General features: G+C 40.2%; 1 protein-coding gene across 1 annotated transcript in view; it reads left to right on the forward strand.

Moving 5' to 3' along the window:
• The window catches only part of ANK2 (ankyrin 2), a 171269-nt gene that overhangs the window by 87514 nt on the left and 58179 nt on the right, over positions 1-25576 (forward strand). The window contains exons 23-29 of the mRNA XM_075090087.1: positions 828-900; positions 2309-2389; positions 14192-14336; positions 19623-19725; positions 20342-20445; positions 24025-24066; positions 24968-25003. Of these exons, the coding sequence (XP_074946188.1) occupies positions 828-900; positions 2309-2389; positions 14192-14336; positions 19623-19725; positions 20342-20445; positions 24025-24066; positions 24968-25003 (584 nt within the window). The remainder of the gene's footprint in view (positions 1-827; positions 901-2308; positions 2390-14191; positions 14337-19622; positions 19726-20341; positions 20446-24024; positions 24067-24967; positions 25004-25576) is intronic.

The raw sequence follows: 25576 nt of genomic DNA on the forward strand, positions 1-25576 counted from the left end.
CCTGTTCTTGATTCAGCACCCCTGACCATATTCTGTTTCCCCCAGAAGTCATTTATGAAGATAAAATCATACACCAAAAAAAAAAATCCTCTAGTGTTCTCCTAGTCTCTGCTCTCACAGTTGAACAGTGTCGTCCCAGATGTCCTCTGTCCTTACTTGCCTTGTATCACAATATTTTAAGCTTTTAGGTGCATAAAATATATCAGAATCTTCAAATAACTTTTTTTTTCCCCCCTGATGTGTATGTGATTTGGGGGGAATGTACATGATTTATGAAAAGGATATCATTAATATGCAGTGTAGTCACTTGGGGGGGGGAGGAGAAATGTTTCAAGTGATCTGTGTAAATCCTTCACATCTTTTTTTACTTTAAAAATTTCACATCATTCATAACTTCATTTCCAAATGCTTTACGATTTAATAATTTCCATATGCCACATACAACTTTCTGAAGCTCTTCTGTAGACATTACCTAATTCATTTTAAAATCATCTTGGAAACATTGAGCTGCATTGTTCTACATGCACCATTTATAAATACGTTTGCTGAGAGCTTTCTTTTCTTTTCTTTCATTCCACTGACCAGCTCAATGTCTTTGATTTTTTTTTTTTTTTTTTTTTGTACTTTTCTGCCAGAATAAATGTTACCTTATACAGCACTGAGAATGGATGGGAACTCCTGGAATAAAGAAAAAAGTAAAGTTAGGGGAAGGGGAAACACGTTCTAAAACGTCTCAGCAGATCGCATTGCTGTTAAAAATATCCTGCTGTAAACTTTGCTTCTTCTTTGGGTGTTTGATTTGAGGATTGATGATTCTGTCTTTGCAGACTGTAACGGAGAAGCACAAGCTAAATGTACCTGAGACAATGACTGAGGTCCTGGATGTTTCAGATGAAGAAGGTGAGCAACTTTGCTAAGTTTCTATTCCGTATCACTGACGTAACCTGTATTATAGGCTCAGGGTGGCTGCTTAAGTACTCCGACATCTTCATTTTGCGGTGCCTGAAATGAAGTTCTATGTAACGGCCTTTCTTTAATGATGTAGTCGTTATATCATTTAAATAAAGATGCCAAAAGTTGTCCCAAACCAAAATCCTGGACACCTATGTCTTTTTCTGAAAAAGCTTATCTGAACCAAATCGACAAATGAGAACATTTCCCGGCTTCAGATTTTAAAATTTAGATGTAGAGCTGTCCAAAAGCTGGGTTTGACCCTCCCGTAAAGAGGAATTTGAGCAGTAAATTTTTTGGATCAATGCCACCTATCTGAGATACATATATCTAGGAGTTCTGCCTAATTGGAAACGTAAGGCGGAAGGTGGGGAGGCTGTTCCCTTGAGGGAGCCCTTGGCACACACGAATCACAGATACATACGGCATGACATAAAGTGACGCCATGCTAAGAAGTTTGGCAGCTTGGTTTCGGGGTCTAGTGCACGTGCAGACAGGAGGCACATGCTGTACCGCTTAGCGAAGTCCCAAGAAACTTCTGTGAGCTTCTGGAGGGATTGATGAGGTACCGTGGTTTTATACAGCACAGAATTAAGGAAGTAGCTTTAAAACATCTCTTTCTAAAAGTTCACGAATGACTTATTACAAATTTTAATCACAGTGGTATCTGATAGATATCCACACATTTGCAAGGATTTTCTAAGTTCTTCACCCTTGGCAGTGTTAATTAATCTTACAGTATCTCAGATATGCCATTTTGCGGTGGTTATTATTATTTCAGGCAAATAATTTGTATTAAGTAAGTTGCCTAATTTCAAAAAGTCCTAGGGATTTAGGAACACAGGTCACAGGGTTGGGGGTTTTTCCTTTTACAAAGAACACAAATGCACTTGTGGTTCTAAATGGCACTGTAAGTTAATGGCATTCATGTTCCTAAATGGCTTGTGTTACTTTTTGAAGTGGGATTTATGCTGATAAATGGGTTACACCCTTGAGAAAATAGGACGTTTAGGCGCCGGATACTGCTACTTTTTTAATGCTTGCAAAGCCGCAAGCGGAAGCAAACAAGTGTGATTCAAAAGACATTCTTTTCTGCTGCATCACGATCAGTGACATGATTTCTCTCAGGTGTCTTTTTGCTACATTTTCTGTGTTTGAACAACGTTCAGCTACTTGTGTCATTATTGTGCTAAATGGCCTTTAAATTGCTAATAGCCTTATGTTCACTTTGTTGAATTCTCTCCCAGTCGTTTGAATGACCATTTAACCATCTTTAAATCCACAAAGCCGAGTATGTCTTTCTACAAGATCAATACAGGGTATTGCTTTTTCTCAAACCAATTTATATGTTGCACAGCCTTTAAACACTCTGATGATGATCGCTTCAGTGATGGTGAAGCATATAGTGGCACAGGTGCCGTTAGCAGAAGTTCGTGGAGTAAGACTTACAAACTTTCTCTTTTTGTTTAACTCTGGTATAGTTTTTTTGTGTTGAAGCAACGTGAATTTGCTTAATCTGGGTGCCTAACACAGCTCCTTTTTATTACTTTTGAAGTGTGGCTGGGCGTGTGTTTCCTGAAAGGTGGGAGGAAGAAGGGAAGCTAGAAAACCCAGTATTTGTTATTATCTGTACGTTGACTATGTTGGCAGAACATACTGTGGCCACCCAGCATGACTAATGCTCTCCAGTGCTTCGAATTAACATTCTCTGCTTTTTGTTACCATCTCACTCCTGCTGTTTGTCCGTAGCCGGCAGATACAGCGTAGGTACCGCGGCACATCGCTGCTCAAGGCTCAGCCCTGAGCACTCGTACAGATAGCGGCGCTGTGATCCCGCTGCGGGTTGCTAGGCAGGCTGGTCACAGTTAAAGCGCCCCACGCCGTTGTCCTTGTAAAATCTGTTTCTACAGAGAAAACACTCAGGAAGTTGCGAAAATTCTTGATGTGGATGGTGCTTGTCACGGGAACTTAAGAGAGCTGGGGGCGGGAGGAACTGCAGAACATTTTTAATAGAGAGGATGAACCTTTTAGCGATGGGGTAGCCTTTGTAAGAGGCTAGCAATAAGGTTTCTGTAGTGCTGTGTTTTCAGCCGCTTTAAAGTAGCGCGATATGCTCTGAGATAAATCAGCGTGACATGGTAAACCTGCCAGCTGTAATTATGTAATTATAAAGTTGGACACAAGAAGAGTACTTGAGCAAGTAAGTATTTCAGGTCCCGTTGTAGACCTTGTTTGTCACCGGTGAGAAGTATTTTGTGTTTTGCCCGGGAAGCGGTTATATTGCATAATGTATGCTGTCGCGTTGATGGTAGAGTACTCGTATTCCTAAAACAAATCCAAGCGCACCATCCAGTCTTAGCAGTATATGACAAAGGACCATATAATCTACCAAATAGCTCGGCTTGGTATGCAAGGTCCTGCTCTGTGTGGCCTACTTTAAAACATTAGGGCGTTTTCAAAACATTATTTTATTAGTATTTAAAACGTTAGAATGGACTGAGAGTCCCACTAGTTCTTCTTTAATTTTCATACAGCATTTTTTATGTTTAGCAATTGTATTATTATTCAGAACTCTTTACCTTCTACTGTACCTGAAATTTTTTTTCCCTTTGAACAGAAGCAGGTTATATTTTTTATTTAAAATTGCCTTTTTTTTTTTTTTTTAATTAGATTGCTGGTTTTTAGATTATAAGTATCAGAGTTAAGTACATAAGCAGGTATGCATTGTCAAGGAAAGAGAAACACCCATGCCAATAACAGACTAGATGAAGTTGGATTCATAAGCTTTTGCACAAGGGTGTACGGAAGAAATGGGAAAAGGGAACTTCATAGGCTAGCAAAAACACGGTTATAGAAAAATCCTATGTCCCCTGCTGTAAGCCTGGTATGGTCCTACCTGATTCAGATATTCCATGGCATTAATAAGTCTTTCCTGCTTTGTGACCATCAGGGCCAGAGATGCATCAGCACAGCTTTATTAAGCGGTTTATTCATGCACCACAGAAACACATACATGCAAGTGTGTGTGTTTCTGCTGCTTTCTCTCTGCTGTAGTCCACCGTGAAGACTATTTAAGGATAATCATCCATTGCTACTTGCAAAAAAGATAAAGAAGCGCTTCTCCTTAAGGATAGGGATTGCGCTACAGATTCCCACAGCCTCAGCTGTGAAGAGATGTGGTTTCTGAAACACGTATCCATGCCAGCAGAAATGCTTTGTGCGGACGGAGTTGTACGAAAAAACCTGCGTGTTTATCGTGGTATCTATCTTAGCTGTTGGTGTTGCTGCCAAGTTTAGTTCCTTTGAAGCTGTTGCCACAAAAGAAGCAATTTGCACCTGGGGGATCCTTACAGCAGTGAAGGGCAATTACTGCAAAGCATCTTGTGCAATGTATTTCAGTGACTTCTACAGAATTAGTGAAGTTAAGCACAAGCAGATGTTTCTGTTAGGGCTGAGTCGGTGTAGACACACATGAAAGTCTAGAAAAGGCAGGAACCTTTTTTTTAGATTCTCCCGTGTGTTAATATTGTGTTGAGGAGCGTGTTGCTGCTTCTCTGTACTCGTTCTGCACGTTATTTTTGTGCCAGAAAAGCTGTACAAATGGGCAATGGTTTATCATTGTGACTCCCACCTGAGAGGGTACAGTCAGTGTAGCGCTGCGATACAAGGCCAACCAGTAAAACAGGTCATTGAAGAGCTCTCCTTTGCGTCTGTTTGGGCCTCCTCATCTCCTGCTCTGCTTTCAGTCCAGTTAATTTTCAAAAGCTCGGGTTTCACTGTCTCTCTGAGACTAAGTTCTGGCTGCTGCAAGGAGTTGTCATAGCTCTAACCACACTTTCCTACAGCCTCCGTTATGTCAGCACAAACGTTTCACCATGTGGTGAACCAACCCAGAGAACTGATCTGCCTGAAAATTCATCTCTTTGTTTGTTCTGACAAGTTATTTTTCGGCCAGACTACTTCTGCAGGCAGAAGGGAATGGAAAGGCTGAAGCAGAAGGTGGGACACCGTTGTCAGAAGCAGCGTGCCCCTGAGATGGCTGCCGCAAGGGTCAGTTCACACCGCACCGTAATTAATGCTGCCATTTCAATTGCAGAGAAGCGATAGGCAAATGCTGAGCGAACGATCGTGTGCAAATAGTCAATGGAGTCTCAAAAATCAGTTGGAATCACAATATTCAAAGAAGAAAAAGCGTCTCTTTCATGAGGGATGCCTGTCTAAAAGTTGCCAAAGAGTCAACCCTATGCCTGGCTGGGACACAAGGGGATGTTGTTGGCTTTTTTTAAAAAAAAACCTTGTGTTTCTTTAAAAAAAATTAACAAATAATGATGTAAACTTAAAAAGAAGGTGATTAGGAGGTTGAATTTGCTGAAGTGTTTCTAAAAATGGAAGCATCATCATCACATGTCCTTAAATAATGTCTAAAATAAAATATGCATTAACGCCTCCATAGGATAATGACCTAGTGTCAGGATGTTGCATTTTTCCTCTCACCAAGTTGCTTATTTTCCTCCTTTTTAGTGTTAAAGCTTACTCAGAATTGTGATACTACATCATTCAAACATATTCACAGTAATAGTATCTGTGTAAAAGCGGGGTTCACTATCCCCTCGTGAACATACATCAGTGACAAGGTGGCATATCTGTGAACGACTGCATCACTTAAGGACACCAAAAATGTGATCTCAGATTCCAGAAAGCGGTTCACAGCTAATCCATACCTGATCACATCAGATTTCTGACTAAAAAGAAAAAAATCCTTTTTTGTTATTGAAAACAGTTATTTCCAGTGTAGACATATTTTTCCAGTGTAGAGAAACTATCAACAGAGAGAACTTTCAAACTGCCTAGGAAGCCTGGTTCAGCCATACACTCAAAAAAGACGGAGGAGTTACTACTTTACAGACAGACGCTCCGCTAGGGTTCAGGAATTTGTTTTTGGCACTGTTGGCAATTCCTAAATGACTGTGGAAGTCCCTCCAATTATCTTGGTCTCCCAGTTGTAGGATGGGATAACAATAAGCTGCTGATTTCCTTAATAGCGTCTATAACAGCAGCAAACAGTGCTAAAATATGACAGTGAATTACCCGAGTGCCTCCGCACGTGGCCTTACAGAACACTCATATTACGGCGTATATGTGAGAAATGAGCAGTTAAGTCTGGGCAGAACTCATTGCTGTTGTATGTGCACATAATTCCACTGGCCTAGTGGCTTAGTTAGTTGGAAGTCTTAAGGAATAACTTTCCTTAATTAAACCTGGAAGTTAAAGTTGCGGCCAGTAACTGTTCTTGGTTAGACTTAAGTAAGTTGCTGTTGCTGCACATTAAAACACTGTAAATTCAGAATTAATTCATACTCTAAATTAAGCCTCTTATAAGCAGCAGTATAAAATGTAGCCAAAGATTGTTGATTTACAGAAGTAAATCAAAAGCTACGTATTACAAGTTTAATTGAAACAAGCAAGGTCATCCAAGATGAAGGGAGATTCTTCTCTGGAAAGTTGCTTTTGCTTACATGGTATTGTTGAGATTACTCCCCCCCCCCCCCCCCCCCCCCCCCAAGCAAAATGAGAATTATTTTTTTTTTCCTAAGTGCCAGGTGTGCAAAAGCAATGGGAAATATGAAAATTTGTTGCTTTTTTTTCATTCAGGTGTAGCAACGCAAAAGGTCTTACTTGGATTTTTTCATTTAAATATTTTCACAGAGGATATAGGGTGTTTTTTTTTTTGTAGTATCTGCTATTGTCATTGGAAAGGAATGGAATTTGTTGGGGTAGAGTTGCTAAAGATTGCTCTCTTGTCAACATTTTAGTAAGGAAAAATAGGAGGTTGTGGTTAGGTTGCAAAAATTTTGGCAAAAGTTGTAAAGAAGCGGCTGGTTTTCATTTGCATCAGTGTTGTTGACAAAAAGTAGAATTGCCCAGGTTGGCAATAATAAATGATGTCAGTGAGGTGTGTAGGCATGACCCAAACTACAGACACACATTTGTTAGTGCAAGGAAGGAATATTGCAGGGGCATGACCAGGCGACACTGCTGTATTTTACTTACACGTTATTTCCTAAGTTGTTGTTTTATAAGCAAGGTAGAGCACTGAATTATTTTCTTCAGAGATTGAAGTTATAGGGGGAACCTGTAACACCTTGTTCATTGAAGTAAATAATTGTCAGGGAAATGTATTTTTGACTAGTCTTGTCGATCTGATCTAAATCTGCCTTTAAAGCTACTGGTTGTTAATCCCACTCATGATCGATAAAAAACAGTTACTTTTACATTTACATTAACCTTAATTAGCTAAAGATTTTATGGCTGCTGACAGTACTTACAGATATTTTGTAGGCAAAGTGAGCTGTCCCGGTCAGAGGAGCGTTACCCTTTCCGTGGGCAGCAAATGTCTTGGGCTGTTGTTCCCTGGACCAACATGGCTGTGAAAGATGACCTGTGGGTCAGTACGTAACATGTTACATTTTTCAAAGCGCTACATAAAGGAGCGGTGCTTGCCCTGTGATTTTCACAAAGGCAAAATTAGTAAATACTTTGTATCCTTGGGAAGAACGAAAGGACTTTTTCCCCCCCTTCTTTTCACTTTAATGCATAGAGAGTCTTGGTCAGCAGATTTGTTGGGAGCCATAGTTATCTTTACTAGACATGCTTTCCTTCCTTAGTGCCCAGTGTGTTTCATACCATGAGGAAATTTCCCATTTCACAGGCAATATTTACCCAGTTTAGGGTGAATTTTCCTTTTCTGTGAGCAGAAAGCAGCGTTCTGATGGAACAAACAGCTAAATGAGTTCTCCATCACTTTCCCCACTATGTTCTTTTAATGTCATTTCCTGCCCAGAATTCTTTGTGGGATCTGCTTTATTGCTCCTCTTGAAACTCTGCAGAGAACTCATTCAAGTCCCAGTTTGACTGTGCATGCCACAGGAGCCCCACCACACCTCAGACTTTTTAGCATGCTGGTTAGTATCGACGACCTTCCAAGGCTTCTGTGGCTTGGGGAGGTAGAGGTAGTTTGTTCTGGTCCATTTCTAAAAAGGCAGTGCTTTTACTCTTTGTTACCTAGATCCAACAGGACAACTTTATAAATACCATAGTAGCCACCTGTGAATTCATTTTGCAGCGTGATTATTTGTGAGAAAACAAAACCGAGGCGCCTTCCCCTCCCCACAGATCCTGAAGGGTAGAAATACAGGTTTTTTTACTTTTCATTTCCTCCACCTTCTGTCTTTCCGCAAGTGCTGCATTGAGCTACCAATAGCTGACGTGACTGATTCACATCAATGTGTGAAGCCCTGATTTCCTGACTGGCTAAATAAAAAGAAATTTAAAGCATTAGCCAAACTGTAACTCAGGGAAACTTCTAGTGTAGGGGGGCCATTAAACAGAGGATTGACTTCAGGGAAGTGAAGGTGTCCGAGGAAAGTGGCAGAGAAACTCTGCGTTATATATTCCTTTAAAGATGCTTCAGGACTTACATGTTCCATAAAAAATTGTGCTTCCCGTAGCTGTCCCTTCTCCATCTGTTACTTTTAAGGAGCAGCACTTATGTGGGGAGCTGTAGACTTATCTGCATGCTGCAGAGAAAACAATAATTTTGGCAAACTCACATAACTGTATCTGGCTTCAAAAACATCTATTAAAAGCAATTTCTGGCAGTTTCTGTAACAGCCCTCTTTTTTTAAAAAAAAAAAAAACAAAAAAAAACCACAAACTTTTGCCTGTATTTTCTCTGTGTTTTGTGAGAAACAATTCCAGAGCAATCCCAAATACAGCGACTGTATTTTGCAAATCACTTACGTAGCAGGAGAGCTATAGGAATGGTAGGAACTGCCTTTGCTGAGGCTTCCCTAACCGAGCTGACTCTGTAGGTGCATATCCAGAAGCATGCGGTGAAAATTTTAAAACAGCTTTGCATAGCTCCCTGATGTCAGAGGCTAAATTTTTTTTTAAAAAAAAGCTTGCCTGTTTTAGAAACGTTAATGAAACACTTCTCCTGCAAGGCAGTGCTGATTTGCTAAGCTGAGCATTGCATGTGGCTGGGTGCCTCAGAGCTACTGCCTTGTAAATGTTACTTTGCGTTTAAAACACGTTTTTGATCTCAGAGTGATTCATGATTGTTGCTTCATTTAATCAGTTATATAGGTAGGACATACCAGTCCTTTTTGTAGAATTTAAGAAAACTAAAAAGTAAATTACAGCAATATCAGTCTCCAGTTTCGATGGCTGAACACACAGGTTTTTCCAAACCAAAGTGTCACTGAAGGAGCAGATATGTGGTCTCAGCATGCGGCCGGTTTCTCGAAGTAGTCCGTTCAATGATTTCTAATGCTCAAAACCTGGGTTCAAACACGTGAAATCATCAGCATCAAAATTAGCTTTTTGTTTTCTCTGTATTACTCGGGTTGGAGTAAGGCAAATATTTCCTGAGTGGCCAGTCAGATCTGCCTGGGTGCTTTCCTTCCTGCTAACAGGTATCTTAAAAATTAGTAATTGAGATGCATTGCTATATTTGGATATTAAGGGGTGACGATATACAGAAATAATGTGGTCCACAGAAAACACACAAAATAAAAAGAGCAGCAGACCAGTAAGAGTCATCATACAAATATTGCTGACTTGAGCAAGAAGTTAATTAGTTGTGGGTTTTTGTGAATTGGTTGGCCCTACTTCAATGCAGACTTGGAAAACGGTTCTGCATGGCTTTGACAGTGACTGGCGATGGAGTTTACTCCTGCTCCCCAGTCTAGGCAAAGAGGGAAAACTCCAGGCAGCTGCATTTTAAAAGATCGTGGGGAAGGTTCCCATCCATGCTTTGTCCATTTTTCGCCTGCCTAACTGCAGCACCACTGAGTGTGCAGCATCGACTGCTCCTCGCGGGCTAAACTGGGTGCAACCTGCTTTGTGGTTGTGTGAGGCTCCGTCAGAGCCCCGTGAAGCTCTGCTGAACGATGCCAATGCTGCTGTTTTAATTCCGTTTCTGTGGCAGCACTGTTGTAAAGGTTCGGGGTCTTCTGAATCAGTGAAAACTAGCTGTTTGGTGTTCTGGAGTGCCTCTGCAGTATGAAACAGCAGGGTGGAAAAGTTCCCCGGCTATGCCGCATGTGTTGCACATCACGGTGCAGAACTGTGGGGGGATGCCTGCTCAGGTCAGCTGCACGGTGCTGCTGCTGGCTTGATGGCCTCTGCTGCGAGAGCGCTTGCTTGCTCAGGTACAACGCTGAATCACCGTAGCTCTACTGCTTCTGGACCGGTGTGTTTGCACAGCTCTGCAGTCTGGTATATATGGATTCATCGGCCCAAGAATCTCTTTGCTGCTCTTTGCTGCTTAAAATAGATATGCCTTTGGGTGGCTTGGTTGTGAGAAAGATTTAAAACTTTGTGTAAAGCGTTACTAACAACCATCAATGCAGTTTTCACTTGCCCGTTTTGAGTTTCTGTATCAGGTCGTCCTTGCATTAAGCATAGTATTTAAATCCCAAAGTTTATTTAGTTTTACCATGCTGATTCTTAGGTTTACTGTCTCTCTTTTTCACCTCTCCGTTCCATTTTCATCCTTCCTTTCCCTCTCTTGGATCCGATCCTGCAAAGTGCTGGGTCTCCAGTTTTGCAGAAGAGGCCACTTGATTTAATAGTTTTTGTAGGTGCCCAACACCTCATAGAAATGTTTAGCACCTTGTTTAGCAGGTCCATATCTCCTTTTCATTTTTTCCTAGTAACAGGCCTGGAAACTACTAAACTTCTGCTGTCTTTGCGACCCCTTCTCCCTGCACCCCGGCCCTTGCCAGTCCACCCGTTGTATCCATCTTCTTGCTTCAAGTGATCTCTCTCAGTGGATTTTTTTATTTTCTATCCTCCTGAGGAGAAAAGAATGAGCTCCAGGTGTTGTGAACCTGTACAAAATGTATGCTTTTGTGGGGTCTTGCATCTTGTTCCAGGGCATTAATTTGGCCACCGGAAACCGATTAATGGACTAACCAGGTCGTTGCTGAGAGTGCGGTGGGACCCACGATGCCTTGTGTGTTATGCTCTGGAAAAGCTGCCCGTCATATTGGGAGTTATTTGCACTCTGCAAAAGGAAAAACAATAGCAGCAGCAAGTGCAGGGACTTGGCTGTTGGCCACTTTTTTGTTTAAATATAAATGCATTCCTCCATTTGGGGATTTAAAAATTGTCTTTTTTACTACTTGTTCCAGTGTCCTTACCAGTAAAACCCCAGCGTTTTTTTAAGAGAGTCCAGGTACTTGATACTACCTTCTAGTGGATCTTATTTCCTTTCAAACCTGCCCTAAAGAAGATGATGTTGTTCAGAAATGCAGATTTGGACAAAATTTTTAGAGATATTTCAGAGATGGGCAGTAGGCAGTGACGGGGCCGAGGCTGAACAGGAATGCTTTAATTGGGGCACATTTTTTTATAGGGTTGTAGGGTGTTTTCCCCTGTCAAGTAAACCTCTGAAAGTGCGTTGGTACATTGAAGAAAGGAAGGTGTTCTTTCAGGTAATTAGAAGATAAATCACTAAGTGGGTAACTCATGGAAGTCCACCTCTAAGTTCATAGATGGCCACTGCAGATCATGGAGCGTCAATGTCAAGGGCTGTATTTGTCACAAACTGCTTCATAAGTGGTGAAAACATTACTGTCATTAGTTTGTTGGGGAATGTGATGGCAGATGAATTGTTTCTGGCGTGATCAAAAAGGATAATTTCTTGTACTGCCACAAAGCTACCATCTGGTAAGATTTGCTGTGTAAAGAAGCTCACGGCCAGCTGAGTATGTTATTTCTTCTCAGCAGATAACATATCTGTGTACATCTGAATTGACTGAGGCTCAGGAATATAGCCGTGTTAGATATTTTAGCGAAAACACAGTATTACTGGCAGGATGTATGAGTACTTGTTACACCAAATAATTCCCTTTGCCTATGTGCCACTGCCTTGCAAAGCAGGAATTAAGACACTTGGGTAACCACAACTGGATGAAGTGTTTTGTCGCTACACAATAATTCAGACTTAAATGCCTCTTTTTCTTCCTTTATATACTAGGAGGCACTACTTGTTTTGGGAGTTCCTCTCATCACGGAAAGACGGAAGGATGCAGGGGGTTGGTGGGGAATGACTTTAGCTTGTAGTTCACTCACTCAAGACTAGTATGCTAGCAAGTAAGCTCTGTTACCAGCAGATAAATGTTCTGAAGACATTGTGAAATATTCATGGATAGTCTTATTACTGTTTGCAGATGTTCACATCGCATAAAACAGCTAGCGTTACTTAGGCTCATTATTGACAACTCTTAGATGAGAGGCCAAAGCTGAAATAAGAGTAGAGTTTGGATTTACTTTTTTTTAAAGGATGTGGGCGTAATGAAAGTGGTGAAGACTTTGCCTTTGTTTCTATTATAGACGGAATGTCTGGCGTGATTATAACTATCTAGTGTATTCGAAATATAACTTGAAATTCCTTTTACTGTTTGATTAACAGCATTGCCTTAATATCTTCCAAGTTTTCACTAAGCCCTATGCTTTATAATGTGACATTCCCAGGAAGCAGGAGGCATCATCTGTCAGAAGACAGGAAACATGGAATGATTAAATGCATTTTATTGTTTTTTGTGAAACCATGCCCAGTTTCTCCCTCTTAATGTGGGCAGATGGAATTTTCAAGAGCTTTTGTTGTTATACTGAAAAGATTTAGGCTTCATTTTTACATATCGTATTTGTGTGTCCAAAAAAAATCTTAAAACCCCCAAAGATTACTTAGTTTTACATGACAAATGATAAACTATTTATTTATTAGCTGACATCAAGGTAGAAAAACTGGTTTGATGTGTTTCATGAAAACAAGTATCCAGGGTTCTTCCTTTAGTAGTGAGCACCACTCCTATAGCTTGTAATACCAATAATATTTTGCGGGGGCGGGAGGGGGCTCTACTGGAAATAGCAGCAGTAACAATAACTGCCTTCTCCAATTTTGCTTTATTAAGACTTTAAATCACAAAAGTGGCAACTGTCCCGCTACCCAAATGAATTCTGTTTGAAGCAGCACGGATGCCACTTACCCAACCTTTACAATCACAGAATCACAGGTTGGAAGGGACCTCAGCGATCATCTAGTCCGACCTTAATCCTTCGTGTTTCTCAGCATACAAGGTGAATTACTGCAGCTGGGATGTGTAGCCTGAGCCGCAGCCTCCGTCACGTAACTGAGCTTCAGGTTCTTGACGTTTGCCCATGCAGCTTAGCAAATGAGAACGTTTGAAGATATCGGTGGCCTCGGGGGGCGATGTGTGGTTCTGGGGGCCGCACCAAGCCTCTGGCAGGCTCATACAGTAGTAATTAACCATTGGGAAAGTGACTGAAATCTCCAGGCGGAAACTGTGGAGAGAAACCACGTTGCAAATGGGAATGAAAAGAAACATCTACAAGTTGCTTGGCAATGTAATCTGTTTTGTTAGCCTGCTGGGGAAAACCAAACTGTGACTTCATATAGCCAGAATTTCCTGGGGAAAATAATTTTGGACCTAAAGAAAAAAATTAAACCCTGTTATTCAGAGTATATGCAAAAAAGGTTACTAGGTCAGATAACCAATGCCCATTTAGGCTTTGATTCATTATGGATGATTTTTCTGATTAATGATCATTACCAGCTACACATGTGAGCTTATTTCCAGTTTCTGGATATTGCCGTGTTCTAGAAATCAGAATTTTTTTGCTGATCACAGAAGGATGTTGGAACATGGGGGTGAGACAGCCTCATATGATGTGGAGTTTGGACAATGGAGAGTTTAAATTAGGATTTGCAACTATCAGTCATAAGGCCACAGAAAACTCCTTTTCAGCTGAAAACACATAGCTTACAGTCAAGTAAGTGGTTTTATTTAGTCATAAACTGTCAGGCTGTGATACAGTATAGCTGTGACCAGAGAGCTGAAATGGATAAAGGTACAGAGAGACCACGCTTTAGAGAGTGGCAAAGAAATTTTCACCTTAGCAGTATGTGCAACAGCAAAAATTAGATTAAATCTAATTGATTAATCACCTTGATTTCAATTTTTATTTTTTTTGTTTTTAATCTTGCTTGATGTGCCGGTTTCATTAAATACATTAATTGCTTGTGGTTTGCAGTGTTTCCTGAGTGGAAAATGCCTTCCTGTTTATTGTGCCGTCCAGCTGTTAGATCCCAACATGTAAATGAAATCTTGTGTGTGTGCTTATCTCTGTCCCTTCTGTGGTTGGTTTAAAGGTGATGACACAATGACAGGAGATGGAGGAGAGTACCTTAGGCCAGAAGACCTCAGAGAACTAGGAGATGACTCTTTACCAAGCAGCCAGTTCTTAGATGGTATGAACTACCTAAGGTACAGCTTGGAAGGAGGACGATCTGACAGGTATTTGCCTGGACACATATCTCTTCTTATGATAACTCTGCACACATTTTGTTATAAATGTTTGAAATCCCTTTCTCGGGGTCTTTAACTGAAGGGAGACGTGGGATGCGCTTGTCAACATTTCTTTGTTAGGTATGTCAGTGTGGCACTTGCCCCTTTGTAGGAGGAATATTTCCTGACCAGTCCAGAACGGAATACGTTTGGCACTGATACAGTTCTCAGAGTCTAGTGAAGAATTTGTCTGTGATCCTTGTTTGGTTCTTGAAAAGGCAGAACTTGCTTTATTGTCTTTGTGGTCAGGCAAAGGAAGAAGAGCCTAGCTGTCTATGAAAGGGCTTATGAATCATCCCGTCTCCTCATGTCATGAGCCAGGGGGCGGGTGGATATTTTAGCATTAGGTGGGCCAACTTTTTAGAGTAGTTTGCTGGCAATAGATACAGGGAAAGGAGCAATGGGATTGAGCATTCCGCGCTGGATTGGCAGTGAGTCTGCTGTCAGCAAGGACATTGACCCTTTCTGTTTCACCATGGTTGAATTAGCAGGAAAGAGAATAATTTTCCTTCTGCTGGCACAGCACAGTATTTATGTTGTAAATTTAGAAAAAAAGGAAAAAAGAACATGTGTTCAGTCCAGAAAAACTTACTGATTTGCTTATGGCTAACAAGTTGAACTTAAGCCTGGATGTATTTGTGGAATAGTAATGACTGTAGCTTTAAATTTGTTTGTTTGTTTAATTTTAGAGAGTGTCATTATAGTCTACAAAAAATATGGAGTTCCCTTTTCAGAATGAGAGCCTTTACTAGTGAGCGTAAGCGTAGACTCAAACTGGCAGATTAACACCCGCAGTTCTGGTTTAGAATAGGCTACCCAGCCATTCCTGTTTGAAAATGACAACGTCTAGTGTAAACTGGTAACGTGTCCAGACTTACTGCCTTTAGAACTGGGGTTCACTAAAAGGAGAAAAACAAAAAAAGGCTGAGATCTTGGCGACAGAAAGAATATTTAGCCTACCTCATTTCTCAGCCTTGTTTGTTATTCTGGCAGCATTTCCAGAGCTCAGTGAAATCAGTAGGATCCTGTTTACTTCAGTAGGCTATGAATTGTTCCGGGAACAAAAGATGTCAGGAAACGGTTCAGTTTGCCTCACAGCACGTGTAAATCCCTCACCATTCGGGTTTTATAAGCGTGGATTCTTTGTTGGTTTTTAGACAGCTCCAGTGAATCCACTGAAAACAAAGTGACTGTGTGGCTTTTTAAGTCTTGGAGGATGTTTATCAACTATATCAGAACGCTTAAAAATCAAAACCATTTATCACACGCTTTCAATGGTAACGAAGTTTTGTGTTGTTGGGTTTTTTTTACTTTTAAGATGTATAGAAATGACTGTGCAGGCAAGTATTAAACCAGTTTCTGCTCCCATTTAGAATATTTTAGCTTTTAGTGTCAGTAGATATCAGTAGATTTTCACTGGCATGTAATTGATGCATTTTATTTTGTGTTGTTTGAAAATTATTTCACATCCTGTATCAAGTGTGATTATATTGAAATGAAGCAAAATTATAAAGGGAGGACGAATGAAAGAGAAAAGCACATCTTTCTAACTCCATGGTCTCATTTTCTGTCACTGTCAGGTTACTGCTTGTAAGAATCTTTGACTGCTTAAATTATTTTGCTTTTGCTTTAATGTGATTTTCATTGCATTATACTGACTTTGTTTTTTCAAGAAATTCAGTAAAGCAAAGTAGTATTAGCAGTCTACACTCATGTAATCTTATGCATTAAACAATTTGATTTAAAAGCATATCTTTTTCTTTTGTAACCATCTTCCCTATTTATTTCATTTCTCTCTCCCCTTCATTCCTTTTCATATGCTTTCATTAGCACCATGCCCAGGTAGGTATTACATAGCATGAAAACATGTTGTCTCTATATCCTTTTATGGCACCTGTCTCTGCTCATCCATTTTGGAGGCCTGCTGTATGTCGGGAAGTTGATTTGGAGAACCAAATGAACGGCGCTGCTGTTGGAGATAGTTATAGTCTCAAATGAGTACGATACGTAGTGGTAAATACTGATCTAACAGTATTTCTCTGACTAGAAAGGTCACAGTGTGACACAGCCACTGTCCCACAGAATCTTCCCTGATCCCTGTACAGATGCTGTTGGCAAGGACTGGGGAAGTTGCACTAGATCACAGCAGCTGGCAGCTGTCCTCCTGTCACCATGCGGCTCTATGTGGAGAAGCAATGGTAGAATAAAAAATAGAGAATGGACTACACTAGCTGGATTCTCCCTCTGGATATTAAGAGCTAGAACTGATTCCTGACGGAGTTTGAAAAGATTCTATTTCATTCTAAGTCCCCTCCACCTTTCTGGTTTCTGAGAGGTGTGAGGTGGTCTTCAGGCTTTAAATAAAGAAATGTTTTTGAGGCTGATTTATCCCATTTTTGATGATACCAGGTTCTTTTCCCAGCTTCTGAAACAACATATACTTGTCACAACAACAGATACACTCAGCTGGCCTAGAGATTGCTAGAGCTCTGTCTAGGCTGGCGACTGGATCTGTACTGCAACGTGGTCTCCCAGTCATCCAGATTAGAAACTTGGCTAGAGTATGCTGCTCTGGTTTTCTGGATACCACCTGGGCTATACTCAGGGCTTAGAAGAGATGGATGATACATGCCTGTGCAGTACCTAACACGGGCAAGACACGCTCTTATGTTCACGAGCTTTGTAGCGCTCCTGGGTTCCACAGTTCAGTCTCTGGGACTGAGCAGAGTCCTCTTGACCCCACAACCCCTGTGACTTAAAATGTACCAAGCAGATTTAGGAAGAATCTGTATTTAGACATCAGGTTTGTCTCTGTGGTGAGGGATTTATTTTTTTACAGGATTCCTGAAGACTTATTACAATAATAATAGGTTCTGTCCAGTGTCACTGCACTTCTGTACTGGACTGCTGTTTCAGTCAGTACCTTTACTTGTAAGTCTCGGAAGCACAGACCTTAACTACTGGTTTGCTCTTCATTTAGCTGGGACAGCGCACAGAAGAGGGGCAGTGTCATCTGGACGCTAGTTTTGAAATTAAGTGTAGTAGGAAGTTTGAACTTCTGATTTACTGCAGACCTCAATCACACTTGTGCATACCTTGCTGGTAGACAAATCCATACCCTCAGTGTGTTGGTTATTTACCGGAGCTTACGTACATGTATTATGGAGTGGATATGTACCAGGCTACTTGTAGTGGTGGTAGCAGCAGTGCCAGGTACTTGCAGGAGAATATGGGCAAAATCACCATACAGATAACCAGTCGAAGCTGGTACATACTTCCTTTCATTCAGTGTCTGTCCAGGACATGACATTAGCTGAATAGCAGAACCTACAACTTGGATGGTGAACCTCTTCCAAGCATTGCATGGCGCAGCAAAGCAGTTCTGAAAGCGTCGAACGTTGAAGTGAATAAAGGATAATGATGGCAAATGGGGTCTGCTACTGAGGCTTATTTCTCAACAAAAACACATGTTCACTGAAGTAGTCTTGTTATGAACAAGCAAGGTGTACTCTGCCTACCCAATTCACACTAAAATGTTTAACCAAAATACTCTTCAGTCAAGATTCCCTTTCATAATTTTTTTGCTGAAATGTTATATGCAGACAGTTAGAGTGAGCTTCTGTCTCTATCAAAATGTTGTTGGTTGTTCTAATGGAGTCAGAATTTTATTCCAGAAATGCATAATCCCAGTAATCCATTAAATATCAACCTTGCATGTCTCACCTCTTCCACTTGTCTGGGTGAAAGACACTTCACAACATGTAGGAGAGATTATTTATTGTTGGTTTGGCTTTTCCTCAAGGCTTTCCTAAGGCTGATACTTGTGTAATGCTTACTTTTGCTTTCAGTTTTGTACAATCCATCCAGGTTGCTAAAGAGGCCATTGGTGTAAATCAATGATCAATAGCATTTAGTCTTCTTCCATGTCCTATATTTCTAATAAAAAGAAGATAACCATTTGCTTCTAAAATGGATCAAAAAAATTATTGAGTGTATGTAGCTATTGTTAAAAAAGGCTGACTGGTCTGAATCAGATGGTAAAATATGATTTCCAACAAGATCTTCATTTAAAGCGTTTGAATCTCATGTCCGTAACATACACGTGACCTTTTTATTGCAAACTGCTGAAAATGAATTATCCCTTTAAAAAAATCTAAGTATCTAGATAAATGGCCTATTGTTCTGATCCAGCGTGTTAATCATTATGAGTACTACTCATGGGTGTGTAAGCCATGAAAATAAAAGCTCTGTCCTTCAGTTATATGCACTCTGTTCCTCAAGGTACGGAACAACATCACAGAGTACACGTACAACAGCTGAAGGTGGTTGGTCTGTTTTGAAAAATCACTATTGTGGTACTGCTGTTAGTAAATATTTAAAGGACAAAACTAGTGCTGTTTGGTAGCAGAAACCCCATTTACCTCAGTATGTCCTTCTGTGGTGTCTTATTTGTCTTTTTATTTTTTTTGCTTTTTGCTGGTGGATACTGCAGTTACGTTCTGAGCCAGTGCTTGGAAGCAGCTTATTTACTGCCTTGCATCTCCCATTGCTACAGCAACCAGTTGTCTGTAGAGCTGTGTGTACTCGCAAAGAAAGCAGCGCTCACATTTGTGCTGCCTCTCTAAAGGTGCTGTTGGCATACAGAAGGAAGACTTTTGTTTTACACAGGAGCTTGCGGCTGGCCACAATTCACCTTGCTGTGTGTACCTTCCAGGGGACAACTTCAAGCTTACTTATTTACAGTTTTAAGGGGAGAGAGTTAGGGCATCACAAAGCTTCAGAAACAGTCATTTCAGCTTTTCTTCAGATGTTAGCATTCTGGTTTTCCCTAGAGGTTTGCTTGGGTGACGTAGCAGGACAGAGAACTTCTCCAAAGAGCCTCACTTAAAAGAAATTGGTGCTCTTTATTATAAGGAAACTATCATGCCACAAAGCCAAGCATAAACTATTTGTGAACATAAAATAAATCGCCATCTAGATTAATCTCTAGGTTCTGTGTTTTTGAAGCAAATAAGTCAGTCAAAAGACTTTGTGGCCCTTGGTCAGAAAGGTAGAATAACACAGATTTGTAAAGCTCTGTTTTTCCCCCCCGTGACTATTATCTACTCCCCCTGGAAGCTGCATCATATTGCTAATAGCACGCTTTTTTCATTCTCCCACTCGATCTATCATGACACCTTTACAACATCATCTGTACTGCTGATATATTGCTATGGCATCCTACCAACCTACCAGCCTGCGATCCTTCAGTTCAGACAGGTCCCACACATTGAGCCATGCCTCCTACCTGAGGGACAGTGCCATGATTGACGATACCGTTGTAATCCCCAGCCAGCAGGTAAGCAAATTCTCGTTAAGTTCACTTACTGGTTGGATAAATATGGAAATATAAAGAGATTACAGTTTATGTTGTACTAACAGTACCATGTCGTGTATGCTGCTTTGTTTATTTTAATCTAAATCTCTCTAATTTTCATTGATACTTAACGCTGTATTATGCTGTGCGATATTAAACGCTATTCCAAAATAAATGGATAAGCTGTGTGAATATAATAGAGGGACTGTCTTTAAGTTTCTCCATTTTAACCGATTTTTGAATGATGCTAGCAGCCCTTGGGCTAAATATTCAGGTGACCTAATGAACTCAAGGCCATTACCCTCAGAGATACTACCTGGAAGCATGCTTGTAGTTCAAAAAAAAATATCTAGGAGATGCCACTTTGGTAAATCATGGCATTCATTTCTCTGGGACCACAAACGTGATTACTTCGAGTAAGTACAAAATGTTACAATAAGGGGTTTCTGGTATCTTAATGCTATTATACTCCTTTGTTTTCTTTTCAAAAAATGTTTAACCGCTTTAGGCACTACTACTATGCAAAATACATCATCTTATTGTTTGGTCGATTAATTGATTTTATTGTAGTAAAAAGGAGGGTTTTTTGCTTACCAAGGTAACAACTCTGGCCAAAGAAGCTGAAAGGAATTCATATCGCTTAAGCTGGGGCCCTGAAAACTTGGACAATGTGGCTCTTTCTTCCAGCCCTATTCATTCAGGGTGAGTGTATGAATTAGCATTATACTAAAAAAAGAGAAACAGAATACCTGCAGTGGCAGCAGCTTCAACTAATGCTTAACTAGGAGTTATCTTTCAGTTCATTGCCTCCTAGAGCTGTTAATAAATTGCTGTGATCTCTTAAGCTCTGACAATCAAGCAAGCCGCGGTACCAAGGCTATCCACTGAAATCACTGCAAGTCAGTGAATTGATGCCAGTGAGCTTTCAGTCAGGTTCAGGAGGAATGAATGAGATACTTGACACATGCACACATCAGTGTGAATTTTACAGAGAAATAAATACAGTGCCTTTTTGATGTTAGTAATAACTGAGACCAAGAACCTAATCACTGCAGGTGGAGAGTACTTCCTATGCTAATGAAGTAGTTTAGCTAAGCAGCAACTCTAGTGTTTGTCATGATAACTAAAAAAAGAGACCAAGGATTTTAAATTACACAAACCGTGTCATAGGCAAGCAACCTAAACATCATGTGCTTTACACGTACTTGGCCACTATGTACATGTATTTTCACAACTGACTCTTTGTAAGCATTTGCATTTAGGCAAGCTCATTGACATGGATTAAGAGAGGTCAAAATGCAGGCCCAGCCAAATTCATACTTACAAAGCGTATCCTGGTTGGCCTCAAAATCTGTGAGTACATTTATTTTAAGTGCTCTTTTTTACTGTGTTTTAAGTAATTTTATTCTTGACACTGAATTCTACACTTGTGTCCTGCTGTCAGATTTGATGAGGCACATACAGACGAATTCGTAAGAAACCAATGTCGTACCAAAGTATTTCATTTCTGAGGAGCTACGTTGCACGCAGCATGGCTGGACATCACAAGGGGAAAGATATTTTTTTGTTTGTTAATCTCAAATGAGTTTGCAACAATCTCACAGTCCATATCCTTAAAAAAAAATAACAACCGGAGTCCCGTTTGGAAAGGCAGGCAGTCCTGGTCTAGGAGAGGAGCGCTATTGTCATGACTGCGATTGCAGGTTGACTGATTCGTGACTTTATACGAGAAGTTTGTTAGCTGGTAGCAGGCTGTTTGGCTGTGACCAGTGTTGTCTGGATTTGCTTTTCTTGGGCTCTAAAACTAACAAATTAAATGATAGTACTTAATATGTACAGTATGTATGTGTGTAAAACATGTCAGTACGTAAGCTTTAAAATTGTTTTGGTGGTTTATTCTAACCCTAAATAGCTTACAGGCTTTTTCCAAAGGAGGTATTTCTTTTCACTTTCAGAAAGGTCGGTCTTTCCAGGGATCGCAGAGGATGAACTAAAAGCTTCCTACAAAAAGAGTGGCATTGATTTCTTGGATGTGCAGACATATTGCATTTTTCTTTTAAAAACATTAGTGGTACATAGATCCATTTGGATGACCAGGATGCTAGTGGTAGGATAAGAATGTCTGATTTTAACAGGGGCAACGCTGTCTGCAGCCTTGTGTGAAATAGTGACATTTAGCATGACACAAATTACGTTCTTCTTTTTATACGTACCAACTGACTTGCCACTAAATATTGTAATAAAGAAACCTATAATAATGATTACTCAGCCTTTGGAAAAGACTGTACAACACTTCATTTTTATCTTGCTTAGATTCGTCTGAGTCATTAAGTTATCATAAACTGGGGTGCATCTGTTTCTTAGCAAAATACGTGGATGACTAGAGTTTCATCGTAAGACCTTATTTAAAAGCGAAACGATTGTACAAGTACCGTGTGCATGATTGTTGCATTCCCTTAGCTGCAACCACAACAAACATGTTTGTCACTTACACCCCTCTTGTCACCTACGCCCTCGTTCATTCACAGACACGCGCTATTGCTGGGTTCTTAAGAACTAGCCGCACTGCTGACATTTCAGGTGCACGCACTGACGTAGTATCTATCTGTCACGAAAGAAAACTCTTAGTGCTTGAAAAGAAATCCAACATAAACATTGTTAGTGGCTTTAAGCAAGCGTACGGCCTTGGTTTTGCCCAAGACACCGGAAATGTATTGAATTCAGACTGTGTTTTTATAAGGTAACACTTTGGCAAAGCATTGGACAGTAATTTGTTTGGCACAGATGATCTTAATTTTGTGTTCTGTGCAATCTGAGACCAAAAATGACACTGTTCTCTCCCTGCACTACTTCGGTGGCTAACCCCAAATTGTTGTTGGGTTCTTAGGGAGCTCCCATTGCAGGGGAGTGTTTCTGTGGATCACAGCGTAACGCCCCCAAGCAAAAGGATAAATTTACAGAGAACTGTTCTCTTGGTGCGGAATTTCACAGGCATATGTTTCAGCCTTTGCATAACTAACCAAAACTTCTCCTATGTCTGAAATTTCCCAAGGGGAAAATGTTTTAAACATCCATTTAAATTTGAAATGTAACTATTGTTTCAATATGTTGAGAATTTCATCAGTAAGGAAAGAAAAGCAAGGTCTTTGGGCGGAGTCTTTGGCAGCCATTTCAACAGCAAGCAAATAGCTCTCTTTTAAGAGGTAACACTCTCTTGGTGCTCATGATCTCAACGTAAACATCTCCTGGTCGTTCTACACAGGTAACAGTTTCCAAATAGTTTCAAACATTGGCTGAAGGAAGAAGTATCAATTCCTGTATTTAAACTTCCTGTCAGCGAATCAGATTTGCTTCTCCTGATAAAACTACCTAATCTTAGATATAAGTTAAGGATCTCTGAATATGCCAGAAAGTTTGGGTGCAAAATATCCGGTAAGATAGAGGATTGTCGCTTTGCTGGTCATATTAGGGATATAACGTATAATGTCCTGCTGAAGCGTTATGAGAGACAGAACTATTGCCTACATAAATGCAAATGCGTTTCACAGTTTTTATCTCATACCTCACAACATCCTATTGCAGAAGACATATTTTCCTTAAGTTGGAAGGCAAAAAAGCACTGCCCTGAAAGATTTGGTTTTACTTGCAGCATTTAGATGTTGCTCGACAGTATCACATGCTTATGTCTCCGTCACCCGCAGTAGTTAAGTGTGAATGGTAAAGATAAGGCTGACTGTAAGATTTTTAAAGTATAACTTAGGTGCAAAATTATGTTGTTTCCATACCTGGGTTCTGGTGATACAGTGAAAAAAAAAAAAAAAAAATCCGCAATTTAGTTATATAGATTATGTTTCGAAGCATTCTACTGACAAATCTATAAAGGTATGGTGGATAAGCAGAGGGGCAAACCTGACGTATTGTCAGGAACGTGGCACGGCGAGCAGCGAGCTTTTAGTTGATGCTTTGATACTAACTTGCTTTTCTGTTCTAGAGCGAGATACGTAGCAGCTCTGCAATTTTTCCAGTTCTGACTTGCTCACAGTAAAACTCCTATTTAATGAAAGATATTGATTTCTTTTATATAATTTGATGAAGAAGTCCCTATTTGACCAATAGATGATCCAGGTGTATCTTGACTTGTATCTGACAAAATGAAACAGTTGGAATATTATTAGTGAATTTGCCTTCTGGAAGTTTGTTGCTTCCATCAATGAAAAAGGGAGAAGGACGAGGGAGTGGGCAGCTTGAACTGTGACAAATAATGTGAATTATCGTTCTTAGCTGCATGTCTACAAAAAAGGAGACTGGATCCTTGCTAACAAGGTAAACAAAATATATTTCAAGTGTTGTATTTTGAATCCATAATATTGTTTTCCCCAATGCGAGATTAATTTCCTGGAAGTAGTTATGGAAACAGGACCTGGCAGCGACCAGCTGATAGTCATTTCTAAAACCTGATAGTCTAAATGATTTCAAATTATACTGTAGCCTTTATGACCTTTGTTCTGAAAGTTACAATGAGGAGAAACAGCAGGTGTGTTTCATGAATAGCAAATCACAGCTTGTGTCCATGGAATTAAAATGGCAGTGGAGATATATATGTAGTAAAAAAGGACACCAGAAACCTACCTGGCCATGTGACACATTACTCGGAGCCTGAACAGGTCAAACTGAAAGGTTGAAATTTGTCATTCTGTAGTGCAGAACAAAAGGAGGACAAGAAACATGTTGAAATGGAAGAAAGTGGAGGACAGAATGTATTGATAGGAAATTTGAAGAAAACCAAACCATGAAATACTGTGTTATCAGAAACACTGGCTGGAATTACCTGAGATACCTTACCCTTTGATATACCGTGGTCCAAATTTTAGATGTGGAGACCTAAACCAAGCAGCATTTCCCCTAATTTGGTTCTGAAAGATTTAGTCAGAATCTAACTGTGCATTTTAGGTATCTGACTTCCAGTTTGAGAACGTGTGTAGAGAAACCAGATTGCTCTGGCTTTACTGCTGTAGCGACAGTAACCGTTTGTAATCGAGGATGTTTATGTAGGCTTATTTTCCGTACTCACTCCAACCTTCTCACACGTAAAGACTATGCATATATATGTATACGATCACGTGTTTAATTTAGCAATCTGTTTCATTTTTCCAATATTTCATTTAACTCATTCTCTTTTCCTTTTCTTTTCCTTTTGGATGTTAAATCATCTATTCTATTGCAGATGCTCTTCTCCATGTCTTGATCATGACAACAGCAGGTGAACTTCTGCATAATTTCTTTCTTTAATACATTGCACTTTCTCACCCACCCTATTTATCCTCCTCTCTTACCTCACTCCAGATGCTTTAGTGTTTTGATAGTGCACGTTAACCAAGTGGAAAAAAAAAAAAATCTACTCTGACTAGCAGTAATAGTTACACATGGCCCTATTTCCCTTAAGTGTTCCACTTCTTAAGTGTTAAGTAAGTCCACTTTCTGCCATCTGCTATGTCCTCTGTAAGACAAGAATACTGGACACATAATAAGTCCACTGCAAAAAATCTTAATAAAATCTTAACAAAGCTCCTTATACATTCCTCGATTTAATTAACAATACACTTTCTCTGTTGGTGGTATGTTTTAGCATTACTAAAAGGAAGGACACCCCCCCCTCACCTCCCAAATAATCCAACACAAACCACTGTAGATGGGTTTAGTTTCAACTGTTATATTACAAAGTGGGCCCTTTATCTCACTTGTCTATATAAAGAACATTGCAGAGCCACTCCCTGGGCCATGTTTTCCAAACTGTGCCACCATACTGGAACTAGTAGAGTAACAGCGCAGACCC

Source organism: Phalacrocorax aristotelis, chromosome 4 (assembly GCF_949628215.1).
Source record: "Phalacrocorax aristotelis chromosome 4, bGulAri2.1, whole genome shotgun sequence".
Taxonomy (NCBI): Eukaryota; Metazoa; Chordata; class Aves; order Suliformes; family Phalacrocoracidae; genus Phalacrocorax; species Phalacrocorax aristotelis.